General features: G+C 42.7%; 1 protein-coding gene across 2 annotated transcripts in view; it reads left to right on the forward strand.

Moving 5' to 3' along the window:
• Positions 1 to 13,320, forward strand: part of COQ8A (coenzyme Q8A) — a 46,088-nt gene that overhangs the window by 3,326 nt on the left and 29,442 nt on the right. The window contains exons 1-4 of one of the 2 annotated variants that reach the window (XM_005241834.4): positions 5,563 to 5,685; positions 8,843 to 9,037; positions 11,306 to 11,716; positions 12,995 to 13,061. In XM_005241834.4, the coding sequence (XP_005241891.1) occupies positions 8,861 to 9,037; positions 11,306 to 11,716; positions 12,995 to 13,061 (655 nt within the window). In that variant the 5' untranslated portion in view covers positions 5,563 to 5,685; positions 8,843 to 8,860. Of the gene's footprint in view, positions 1 to 5,562; positions 5,686 to 8,842; positions 9,038 to 11,305; positions 11,717 to 12,994; positions 13,062 to 13,320 lie in introns of those variants that run through there. The other variant, XM_055815950.1, reaches the window with a different exon arrangement.

Here is a 13,320-nt window from a genome sequence, read left to right on the forward strand (position 1 = left end):
GCAGGTGATAGCTTCCACTTACAGAGAGTTTTCCTACTGTGTTTATTTTGCTTCTGCACTTTGTCCTGGTTTTCTGTGTAGATTAGTTCTTGAAGTAGCCCCTTTCATTGCTGTTCACATCTCCTTTCTAACCAGTGGCACACCTTGTTTTTTTTCTGGATGTGCTGAACAAATGTACTATAAAAGGACTTGACGTAGTATTCTGAAATGTTACAGCTCTTCTGCTGTCTGAATTGTGCCATTTGGGAGTACTGAATTCTCATCTTGGTTTGATACTGTCACTCATCAAGAGAGTAATTGGGACTATGAAAGAGGTAGAAGGGAGAATGACTAGGCAGTAAGCTGCAAGTGGATTGACTGTGAGTCTTTCTTTTAGAGAACTCCTCTCAAATTGGTAAGCCTAGAATTTTATATTGCATAGCAAAGCTTTGTGGAGCATGGTCATTCAGAAGTTGCTCTGGGAGGTTTGGGATTTTCAAAGGCACCTATATAAGTTGCTTATGACTTCAGCTCTTCTAATTTGGAAAAGCAGTATGTTTGTTCTATACTATATAGAATATGATTTCATAAAACCTGTACAGAGAGCATAAATAATAGTAGATTACAGATTCCGTATCGGGTATGAGAGCTTGCGGATTAGGTTTAGTAATAAGTTATGAGAAATACAGAGCTCATTACTCTTATTTACCCTAGTGTCAAAAATACCTATGTGTAGTGAGTAGGGACTGACACAGATAACTTCTTGGAGGACTGTGGCAGAGCTGTAATGCAGGAGCTGTAGGTTTTGATAGATGATGCTCCCCTTTAGCACAGAGATTAATTTGTCTTGGAGTAGTCTTTTTTTCTTTTTCCTTTTTTTTTTTTTGCCTATGGTCCTGTTCTTGCATCCTATTTTTCCCCTTCTTACAAGGACATTGTGGCGCAGCCAGAAAAAAAAGGCTTCTAGAGCTAGGATGCTGGTATTTAAGGGGGCTATGAATAGACTAGGATGTGTTGTAAATTACTAAATTTGAACTTAACCCTAGCTTCCAGGGCAAGGTTGAAAGCCATGGGATCTGTGTAGACATGTATACCCACAGAATCAATAGCAGGAGACTGGTATCTGACCTGCTGTGCACGATGATAACAGAAGGGTTATGCTCGCCCTCTGAGCAGAGGATGAGTGTATGCCACCTGGAGAGATGTGCATGGGGTGCCTCTCACTAACTTTGTAACAGTGACTCAAGACATATGTGCATGGTTCTGTCTTTGTGTAGAGAAAGGATAATAAGCAAAATGTCTTCTTACACCTGAGGAGGACACATGTGCAGTACAGTTACAGGTGTGTCTAGTTTTCCAGAGGCTTATAATTAGAAAGGTTCTGACTAGAACCCATTGCTGGTGTGGCATTTCATCATTTAGATTTAGCTGTTAAAAACACACTGTTAAGGTGTTCAGCAAACTGGCTATAAATCCTTGTTTCTTTCTGCTCTGTAGGAGTGGATGTTTAAAGGACACTTAGGTACAGGCTGTGTGCTGTAAGGATCAGGGTGCTCTGGAGAGAGCTGTGATTCTTTTCCCAACACCATCATGGACATGGGGTGTATTTTTGGGAAGATTAATTGCTCTCTTCCCTCTAGAGTAGAGAACTTTGATATCAGTCCCATTTCTTTACCTTCTTAAGATCTGTGAGTGAAGAGCTATGTGTTTAAATGCAAGAGGAAGAGCTGCTGTTTTTCTCAAGAATTTTGCCCTAAGTAATGGTGTATTTGAGTCTCAAGGAATGTGACCTTCTTTGTGAAGCATGGCTTTTTATTGGTTTCCAATTCCTAAATTGGACTCGCTGTGCTTTCAGAAAGTTAAAACTTCCAATAAAAACAGTTACAACATAACAGTGTATGCTAAAAAAAACAACCCACCCTGCCACCAACCCCAAAATTAACTACAAACTGATAAGCTCCCTCATTTGTAATTTGTATTCTAGTTCAGAGCATGAGACCAGGGGGCAGCTTTGCTGGTTCCTGGCAGGGAGCTCAGTGCTGTGGAGCTGTGCATCAGGCAGGGAGCTGAGCTTTGGTGGTCTCTTCTGCTGTAATTGGTGAAGTGACTCTGTGAAAGCCTAGAGCTGCCCTGCAAACCCATGGGGAGATGTTTGTAATGTTTAGTTTTTGTTTGAAGCTCAACGTTTGGGTTTAATCAGTGCAGAGCTTTAGTGTAACCTTTGTATAAATAACTGCTGGTTAGAGTTGTTCCACATGGACGTGGAGGATTTGTCTTTTAAAGTGATGGTGTATGCTAACACTGACGGGGATGACTTGGAACTAGTGAAATATGCTGTTGTGTAAACTTGCCTTAAACACAAATAAAGGTGTAAATTCACCTTGTGGTAATTCGGTTTCTTAAGTATATGCTTCAGATATTGCATCTGCCCAATCTCGTATTAATCTATGTGCTTTCTGGTCATGCTCTGTTTTGATTTTAATATACTGTTGTCCTTGTTGCTGGATGAAAGATTCACATGCATGGGGAAGTAACTTTAGTCACAGAATTTATCAGTTATTCATGTGATTAAAGCTACACTTGTGCCTGCAGCTTTTGAGCCATGTAGAGGTTGCAGTGCCATGGCTTTTTCTAAGCACTGCTCAATGCATAAATAGAAAATACCCCTCGTTTTTTCCATGTCCTCTTATTTTCTTCCTTTCTTCTTGGTAACATAGATAATGCAAAGATAGGATGTTAGGTATGAATACAACTCCACATTGAAATACTGGCCTAATGGCCCAAATCTTTTTGCACTGCAAGTGAGTTAAATGAAACTTTTATTGGTCCCCTGACTGAAAATATGTAATTTGCAGGAACAGGCTCAGAACTCATTCTTGGGGAAGAGCGACTGGTAGCAGCCTCAAAATCACAGCGATTGAGTTGGCTCTACCCCAGTGTAATGGGAAACAACGTGCGCCCGGGACAATTTAATAGTGTATTGTGTCAAGGCATATCAGCAGAAGTGGCCTGTAATGAGGGAGTGCGCTCTCCCACTAGGATCTTAATTGCGAGTGAATTATTTCTAGATCTATGGCCAGGATAGAAAGGGACTCTGTTAATTCCAGGCACGTGGGCTGTGACTATGCTTTTGCATGTCTCCAGACGTTATCCGGAAAGAAGTAAATAGAGCCATCAGTCCAGAGCATTCACTTTGCATTGATGTATCTGTGCCTAAAATAAAGCAGACCGTGCTAACTTTTAAAGCGTCCAAGCATTTTTTTCACTCTTATATTGTTTGTCAAGCCATTTATGGGGAAAATGTTCGTACTGGGTTTTGAACTAGCTGTCATTTGCCAAAAATGACTGCTAAGCCTTCTGAATTTTGGTGTAAAGATGTATTTGTCTGCCAAGCAGCCCACTTTTATCAGTCCTTGCACTGCTATTATAATGATTAGAGAGTAAACAAGTTCTGCCTGCCCTTCAAAGTTGTTTGTTTTAAATGGCATTGGCAGGCTGCTGTGTGAAAGGGTAGATTTAAAGGAGCTTTCGCAGACTTGATGAATTCAGTTTAAGGAGGCTTGAGTCGCCCACGGGGCAGGACTCAAACATAGCAGTCCTTCGTTCTGTTGGAGGTCAGATCTTTAAAGAGTTCTTTTGGAGCTGCAGTGTGTGAGAGATTTGGGGAGGGGGAAGAATGAAGGATAAGCAAGGTAGATCTTCAGTTCAATGTGAAGGATGATGGCAGTTTTGTCCTGTTGAAACGCAGTGTGTTCTGTGCCCTGCATGGTTAAAACTTGGGTCAGCTGCAACCCGAGGAATCTAGCTAATCAAAATATGTCTAGGCAGGGGCCTGGGAATCTGGTATCAAAGGAACTGGTGGGGAGGTGTGTGATGGAACTGAAAAAGGCCATGAGTGAAAGGATCACATGAAATGGTTGGTATGGCAACACGCACAGAAAGAAATGGAAAAATCTGTAAAAGACCGGTTACAGCTTGATGAATAATACTTATTTTGAAGTTTGTTCTGTGGCCATAAACCAGCAGTAGACTAATATGCCAAGCACCTGGTCATCTGTATCTTGTTATTGGAGTTTATTATTTTTATTTCATACTGTTGCCACAATTGCTCTGATGGTGTGGGTGGCTATAACACTGATTCCAGGGTTATAGTCCTTGTTAAGATTCAACTAAGATAACAGCCTTTGTGATAATGAATAGTAGCAAGAGGAGGGGACGGTATAGAGATAGCTTCCTTTGGCAGCATGGTATTTAATTATCTGCCTTACTACCTCTCCAGCCTAATATTTTTCTATTTTTGACTCTTTTATTTAAAAGAAAAGGTGGGGGTAAAAAAGGCAGCTAAAACTTCTGCAGACCTCAGAGGGGGAGTATGGGCTACTGTAAAACTGTTAGGGTTTTGGTGGGGTTTGTTTGGTTGGGAGGTTGTGGTGTGAGGTCTGGGTTGGTTTTTTGTCTGTTTTTTCAATTACTCAACAGCAAATGAGCTGCTTTCTTGGGTGGATGTTGATGGTAGAAGTAATTTCCTTACATTGGAAGAGGCTGTGTTGTCATGTGCAGAAAACTTTCAGGTAAATTTATGGTGTATTCCTGTATGGTTAGAAGTCTCCTTGTGTTTAAACTTGGTCTGTCCTATGTATGTCCTATGTATATATGTCCTATATATATGTGTGTGTATATACACGTATGTATGAGTAAGGTTTTTGACTGTACAAGTATCTAGAAAAAACTACTTGGAGTCAGAAGCTGGTCTCTGTGTCTGTAGAACACGTTAGCATGTGGAAAAGGGGAATGAATGGAATGTTTTGAAAACAGTGCAAGTATAAGAATTTATCTGTTGCCTTTTGTAAGGCTTTGCATTTCTGTTATTGGTCTCTGATACACTGAGTATCTCACTAGACTTGGTTAAATCTTCAGTCCAGTAGTCTGGCATGTTGAATAAGGGAGGAAACGTGCTGCAGTTAGTCACTAGAGGACAGTGGCTTGTGAGGCAGGTGTTAATTATGCATAGGAGCATCCCAGGCATTGATGTAGTTTTGTCATTACGACAGGGTTCAAAATCTGGTGCAGTGTCAGGAGCTGGTTTACCTACTGGTGTGACATCTAACCTGTACAAGTGCCTCTGCCTGCTGCATGAACCTTGTCTGGTGTCTGAGGATGACTTGACTCTGGCCTTCTCGTGCTAGGAGGTGTGGGTGTTTTCCAGAGACTTGTTCAACTGTGAGAAGTTTACTAAGGAAAAACCGTGACCCTGCCTATTCTTGGAAAGCAGCTTACGATTGACACTTGTCACCCCTCTTCAATCCAGGTTAGCAGGCACTCTGGCAGCTTGCGTAGACGTGACCGACTTGTCCATATTCCGTGCTGGTGGTGCTCTACTTTGCTAGTGCTAGATAACAAGTCCTCAGGAGACAAGTCAAATGCGGTATAGACTTTGTACACCTGGACCAATTCTGTTTGAAACCACTCCTTAATCTGCTTTCGATAGTTTGCTTACACTGTTTATGTATTGATTTAGTAGTGGTATGAATAGAACTTGCCGGGGGTGGAAGGAGGAGGGGGGAAGTCCCTTGCCTGCTGTTTGCACTGGATATTAACACAAACATATTGCTGGGGATACGTACCAGTCTTCTCGGAAATGTCTTTCAGTTTTCATGTCTTTTGGCCTTGCTTGTGCTTACTGCTTCTTCACTGAAGAAGAAAAAGGTATTTTTTCTAATTCTTGGTGATTTATGTATAGTCTTTTCCCTTTTTGATTATTTAGCATGTGTTTTCTTCCATACTTCCCCCTTCTGGTTGTGATAACCTCATTAGTCTCTGCTTTCTGTGTCCTTCCCAGGATAATTAACCAACATGTCTTGCCAAACATGGTCTACAAAAAGTAGATAACTTGGTATTTTTTCCATTTGAGGGAAATGCATCTGGTAGCACTTCAGTTCTCATAGAACTTATTAGCTCCCGCTTCTGAAAATACGTTCCTCTTTCTGAGCCTTTATTTCTTGGTAACTCCCTTTGGGTTTGACCTCTGAAGTCATTATTGAGCCATGCCTTGCCTTTGTGCTTCTACTGGGGTTTCTATTTGGGTCTCTGAGCTACCTGCAGAGAATCTAAGTGATTGTTGAAAACAGCAAGTCAGTTGCCTGCAGGCTGGTATTTCCTACAGGTAGGAAAGGAGGTCTGTGTTGCAGCAGGGTGCTGGGATAAACAGCCTGTTACAGTAGCCTGTCCTTTGGCAGCGCTGCATAGCAGCATCTTGCTGATGCTTCTGAGCTAACAAAGAACTTGCTAGGTGGTTATAACTGCTGTGCAGAGGAACATGGTGGAGGTAGCCTGCAAGTCAGAAGGATATTGGTAACAATGTGCCCAGTGCTGTGTTTTATAGCCGAACTTGTGAAGTGCAGTTGGGCCTCTTTGTTTGTTGATATATTTAGCAATGGAGGGTTGAGTGCGCATTGTGCAATGTGTATTTTCCATTTGTGGTTGCATTAGCTTCCCTGAAATTTTGTTGGAAGATTTATTTTTTTTTTTAAATGCACATTTAGTGTATCAACTGTCACTTCAAGATAAGCCCTTCAGCAGTTTTTGGGTGAGAGGAGGATATGGTTTTAGTATCACTGGTTAGAAAGAATCCTTGTTAAAAGTGGATGTCTTTGTGTGTGTTGTCCAGGTCTACACTGATCTATATTGCATTACCTCTTGTTGCCCTTCGAGGGAGGGAGGGAGTGAACTTTTTGCATTCAGGCTTTCCTGTGCTTCTAATACTTGTGACTATAAAAGCACTTATTTCTTAGTAGTGGCAACCTTTGAACAGTTATTTCGGCAAGGACAGTACTGCGGTGCTGGCTGGTTTCTTTGCCTGGCTCTGAATTGCAGGGACTGCCCGCAAATACTTTGAGCGAGATCCATGTGGAAATTTCCAGTGTGAAGATGTCAGGGAAAAAAACACCTCCCGTTGGTAGAGTAAATTTCCTTACTTGACGGGCAGCTTTCAACTTTAAAAGTGCATTGTACAACGTTAAAACCAACCCTAGTGATTCAACTCTGGAGAGATTCAGGAGTAATGCTTGCTACCAGTCTGGAACATATGGATAGGTCTTGTAAAGACAATCACAGAATAATGACCTGGGTAGGCTTGATTTTTCTTTTTATAGCTAGCCCATTAAGTCCAGATTTGTTGTGAACACTTGATTGTCCTTCTACCGATGATACTTAAAGCATATAACATATACTTCCTGGCTACAGCAGTTGTTCCCGATTTTGATCACAGATTAACAGCTGTTGAACAAATACTCTGGTAATGTTCTGGGGTTTACCCTGTATTTGCATAATAGTACGTTTCTGAAATTCAGCTGTAATAATGACACAGCGTGTCCTGTGTGAGTGCAGCAGAACTGTGCACTTATGCAGAAACTTAGCTATAGCAGGCCATGCTTCTCCTGCGTGGCTGAGATAGCAGACATGTTTGTGAGACAGGCTTTGTGTTTCCCAAGAAGGTAACTGGATCCACTTGCTTGTGATCTGTGGCAGGGCATGATGCTGTGTGCACTGTTGACTCAGGATCACTTGTACCGCTTCAGTGTTTAATGTTTATGGTTGTAATGCATATGTGAGTGTTGACAGGTTATCTTCTAGAAATGAATTGGTACCTGTGTACCTACCTACCTGGGAAGTAACTTAAATATGTGGCCTTAGACTAGTGTTTGGTACCTATCGCAGTCAGAACATTTTTTTTTTTCCTGCAAATCATTACAGAGAAAGCTATAAGGTTGAACTTCAGGCAGCATCTTGTGCCAACTGCGTGCTTCTGTCTTTAGTGTCAGCGATGGTGGGAGGTCGTGCCTCTGAGCCAGCTCTGGCACTGTGACCCTGGCTGTGCTTGAAAGGTGTGGGAGATGAGTGAAATAAGCAGGTGAAAATCTCGCTTGCAAAGTGGCTTTGGCACCCTGGCCACTCCTGGTTTTCTTTTACATGAACCACAGTGATGTAGGCGAGCCGGTGTCCTGAGCCTCAGCTTTGGTTCTAGGCTGAGACACAGGGGTCAATGGAACTTGACCCCTGTTTTTCCCAGACGTGCTCTGTCCTGCATCCGACAGCACTCAGTTTGTCTTTGAAGATGCTGAAATTGCACAGACTATTATGAATCTGGGATGGAGTGCTTCGTGAACAGGGAGGGGGGACCGAGTCAAAAATTTATCGCTGTAGTGCAGTACTTTGCAAATGCTGTGGTAGATGGGTGTTCTGAGTGTACTTAAGTTTCCAATTAGAAGTAGCAGAGTGAGCTACAAGTTGGGGACTGAGCAGACTACCCTTCAAGGACAGACAAAGCTTACTCATTGGTGTGGGGTGAAGAAATTTGGCTATGTAAAATGAGCAGGCATAACTCCAGGAGGGAATGGAATGTGACAGTTGTCAGTGCACTTTGTCCGTGCTATCAGGCCCTGAGAATATGTTTCAGGGCTGGATAATAATTAAAGGTCAAATGCTAATGCTATCAATCCTTCTTAAACATCTGGAAGCAATGAAGGCCATCTTTGCGGTGTTACTGACATTTACCTGTCTTTGCTTCCCCTGGTCAATGGTAACTTGAACGTTTGCATGCAGTCCTGGAACGTTACCCTAACTCATGAACAGTCATAAGGAGAGTTTTTGCTTTGTCTGGTAAGGTCAGCTAACTAGCTGTCATTCAAGCTGGCCTGTGTGCTATCTGAGCTGCAAAGTTCCCATGGTGGCTGGTTGCCAAAGCAGAAACATATTGTCTGAGATATGCCACTGGCTCTTAGGTGTCTTGAAACTGGTTGCGAGCTTGTTCCTTGACCTCTTGCCTCTTTTCCCTGTCCTCCCCTCCTTCTTTTTCATCTTGCAGCACGGAAGGACATCAGTCATGGCGGGCGATGCCATCATGGTCATGCGAGGCTTGACAAAGCTTAGTAAAGCAGTCCTAGAAACCCAAGCAGGACAGCTTCGGCAGGTGCTCCTTGGGGGTGATGCAGTTACCATTGCAAGGACTCTCCAGGCCACTGCTGAAGAACAGTTCAGTTCTGCCTTGGGGAAAATGCAGGTAAGCAAAGCTTTTTGTGCATAGTCTAGTCTGATGTTTTGCTTTTCCTCCAGGTACTTTTTGGCTTTGTTGGGAGATTGGCTAGGAACTTGCATCATAAACTAGAACCTAGCTGTCAAGTGCTGGATCGGTAATACAGATGTTGCAATGCTCTGGGGATTCTCCAGGATTTCTTGTGCTGTGCAGTAGTGTTTGGATGGGAATGGGAGGCGAGTGTTACTGCAGAGTGTTTCTGTTTCCATTACTGAGTGTTCAAGACATGCTGAAAATGAAAAGTGCTTTGTTCATCTCGTCAAAGGCCAAGCTCTTGCTAAGACTGGCCAGAGCTTTGTTATTTGAAGTCTCCTCTTAAAGTTCAGTCATTGATTGCCTCTCCTTTAACTAAGTGAATGAGCTCTTTTAGAGTGAATTGGGTTTATCTCAGTGCTGCTTCCCTTCTTGACAAAACTGGTGCATGCGGTATTTTTCAGATTGGCTCAGGGTCAGATGTTTGCATGTTCATCACTTATAGCACAGGCTGGGTTTTCAGGACTGACTTTCAAATGAAGAACGTAAAGAAAGCCAGATATTTTTTTTTTTAGGCAGCAGCTTCTGTCACCAGACATGGGGATGAATATATAAGAGCTTCACATTTGCTGTGTTTGCCATCTCTTGAAAACATGGTGCTTATCTGAGGAAAGGAACTCCTCTTAATCAAAAATGATCATCCTTTAGAAATACAGTGTAGCTCAGATCATAATTATTGGAGCAGAAACTAATGAGCGAAGTTTTGATGTTTTTTTATGCAATGAGCTTAGGCTATCATGGCAGTCTGTAGTTTCAGTCCTAGAATCTGCGCCTGTGTTTCCTTGGTTCTGTTTAAGCTTGATATAGAAATACACTAAGTGTTTTTGTTTATGGGGATAGTGCTTTATCTTGCCTTTGTCCTTTTGCATCCAGGGAGAGAGATGATGCTCTCTTTCTGTGCGTAAGAGAAGACCCCAAGCGCACCTGCACAGCACTTGCCCTGTGTTCTGTAAATGAGAAGCTGCTGCCAAAGCAGGGCTCAGTAAGAAATCTGCAGTCTGAAGCTGTTTTCTGTTTTGAAGAAAGGAAAGCTTTTATGTTATGTGACCATTTCTCTTGATCTATGGCAGGGTTTTGGCTGTCTGATGTGTTTTTTTTAGAATTTAAATGTGGAAGTAGAGAGGTAGTCTTACTTGAAATCATGGGTCAGTATTGTGGCGGTAGTCCCTGTCTATAAACAGATTTCTCCTCGCCCCCACTGTGATGTTGAGGTTCAGAATAGCATGAGACCTGCTGAATAACAGGAAAGACTATGTTCTGTGTTTTTCTGTAAGGAAGGGAAATGTAATTAGTGTTTAGGAAAGAGCCTAAAATATGCTGCCTGCTTGCTTGACCACAGCAGGATTTTAAATCCTGTTGATTAATAGTCATCAGTTCTTCCGTGGTATTGCTGCTGCTGTGATAGGTAACTAGAGTATGTCAAGTAACAAGTAAATAGGAGATAATGCTCTGCTTCTGACTTCTTATTTATTTTTTCCACTCTGAAAAGCAGTGGGAAATCTCTGGATATAGTGGGGCAGCTACTGCAGGTCAGGGCAGAACAGAAAAGACTGTCAGGAGAAGTTTGCCTTGAGTGTTGTGGTGTCTGCTGCTGCTATTCTGACATGAACCCTGACATAGTTTAGTGGTTGAATAATGAAATGTGCTTTGCAATTGGTAGTGTCGTGGCCATGGAAAGCTGAACTTATTTGGCCTATGAGCAGGTATCTGGTATTGCTTTGGGCTTGAAGGTGCTGACGTTGCATGATCGATCAGGGACAGGATGGGAGGGGAGGGACATGGTAGGGGTGAGAACTGAATATTATGAGGTTTAGCTTTTTTTTTATCCTTCCAAAGTATATTTATGTGATTGTGTTCCCATCACCTGTTGTTTCTGAGCAGTGTATTGCTTCTAGTGAACTCCGTATTTAGTGACCCTTCCTGGCAGTGTATGTAGAACAAGGTGCCCTCAGTTAGGGGCGTTTGAGAAACTTAATGAATTTGTCCCATCAGTGGGGTTGAAAGACTGCCGATGATGCCAGGTGTCCTCAAGTGTCTCTTTCCTGGCTTTTCCTGTGGATGCCTGCAGTGCCAGAGTCTCTACAAATTACTTATTATGGAGACATGACAGCCTAGCTGCATGCCCATCTCTGAAGACCACGGGTGGGTAGTGAGCAGGTTTTTAAAGTTCTTTTCTTAAAGTATTTCTACTATTGTTTGCAGGAACTAGGCAAACAGCAGGAGAACTTAACTGATCTCAGTGAGGACTTTGGGAAAGACTATGACTTCTCAGCCCGAGAGCCATCAGATGCTCCAACGGACTTCTCCACTGCCCCTGGCAAGCCTCATGAACGTGGCAGTGAAGGCCCTGCTTACTCTTACACTACAAATGGACCTTTTAAAAGTGTTGGTGAGACTGGAGATTCTGGCATGGGTCAGAAGCCTTTCCCTCCCAGAATGGATGCAAGGCTATTTGGAGGCTTTAGGGACCCTGGAAATCCTTTTGCTGCTGCCTTTGGACAGAATAGGGCATTTCACCAAGACCATTCCTCTGTTAGTGGATTAACAGCTGAAGATATTGATAAAGCCAGACAGGCCAAAACAGGTTCAGAGCAGAAACCCTACAAACAGATGGTATGTTTTGGTTTGGTGGCTGTTTTTGTGTGGTGTGTGGGGTTTTTTGTTTGTTTGGGTTTTTTAATTAAGAATTCTTAGTACTATGGTTTCTGTACTGGGTTGTCCTTACCATCTCCTGTGTTTCTCTCATTTCTTCCTCTTCCGCTATTCCCTTTTGTGTAGGCAAGAGAGTGAAGTGCCAGTGCTTGTTAACCCTGATCTCTGTGATATTTAGTCTGTCAATAGCTTTTTAGGCTCTCCTTTCACACCTGCCCCCTCTATAGGAGATATTCTAATGGGAGAGGATGTTTAAAAAAGCATAGGTAGGATATAGACTTCAGTTTTGTATTAACAGGACCTCTCCTTTCATTCACTGGACTGAGGACTCGATGTACTTACTGATACACGTTACAGTAATGAAGGGGCTGTATTTCATCCCAGTTTTTGGGGTGAAGTGTTGAGCAGTTGGGGACAGCTGTAGGCTACAAAGGTTTGAAGACTGACCTAAAGGGTCTGTCTTCTACTCGTAGAGCACTGTTCCCTTTAGTTAGTTATTCTACTATGGCTGCGAAGAATGAATTGGACCTAAACTCCTTTCAGTGAAGGCTGTTGCTTCCTTTACTGTGTCTTGCAGTCCTTCTAGAGGTGGAGGGAATGTTGCCCTGAGCGTTAGTTGATTGGTGAGTAGCATAGCTCACAATTGTTGCTTTAGTGCTTCATACCCTTGTGTGAGACAGTGCAGAAAGCCCACAGCAGAATTCACAGCGGAGGTACTTGCCATCTGCTCTGACCTTCTGCCTCCTTCCCCAAACCTAGTATCAGATGCTCCTGTGGGTTCACTCATACAGGATATTGCTTTGATGAAACTGTATGCTTCTGCTGCTCCAGCTGTTTTGCGTGGGGGAATTATCTACAGGATAACCTGATAGCCTTCTGTGAGTTTTAATTCCATGTGTGGAAGGCAGTTTGGGTTGGCATTGCACTGCTTCTCTGAGTTCAAAATATAAGGGATGCTGAGGTGAAGGTAAAAATGAGTTTTCAAAACGGGGTTGTCAGCTCTTCTTTCTCACCCTCTTCTCTACTCCTCTTAGTGTATGTTTCAGTTCCTGGTGTGTCTGTTCTAGAGTGTGTTCGCTTGAAAATCCCTCAACACGTATAAGACTTGGTGTTCAAGAAAAGCTTTCTGTGGCAGTGTTGTTAAAGTGCTTTCATGAATTTGCAGCTATCTGACCATATGCACAGTTCATTTGTGGATTTCTCTTTCTTTTTGTGTTCCTTTCCCTCTTTCTGCTGCAGCTCAGTGAGCAGGCCCGGGAGAGGAAGGTTCCTGTCACAAGAATCGGAAGGCTTGCCAACTTTGGAGGTCAGTTTGCACACCCCTATTTGCGAAGTCCCTATACTTGCACATACTGATTAATGGCTGGTATGACAGTGCTCCTGCTGAAGCAATAGTTGGTTCTATTTTCTAGTTAAGCTTGCTAATGGGAAAGTGCTTTCCCACAAACAGCTGCTTAGCTCAGAGCTTGATTTGGTCTTTTTCATTACAGTAATGGATCTCTGCCTTTGGTCAGTATGAAGTTATACTTTGAATCCTGTCTTCTGTCACTCTTATCGTACCTAAC

This window comes from Falco peregrinus, chromosome 11 (assembly GCF_023634155.1).
Source record: "Falco peregrinus isolate bFalPer1 chromosome 11, bFalPer1.pri, whole genome shotgun sequence".
NCBI lineage: Eukaryota > Metazoa > Chordata > Aves > Falconiformes > Falconidae > Falco > Falco peregrinus.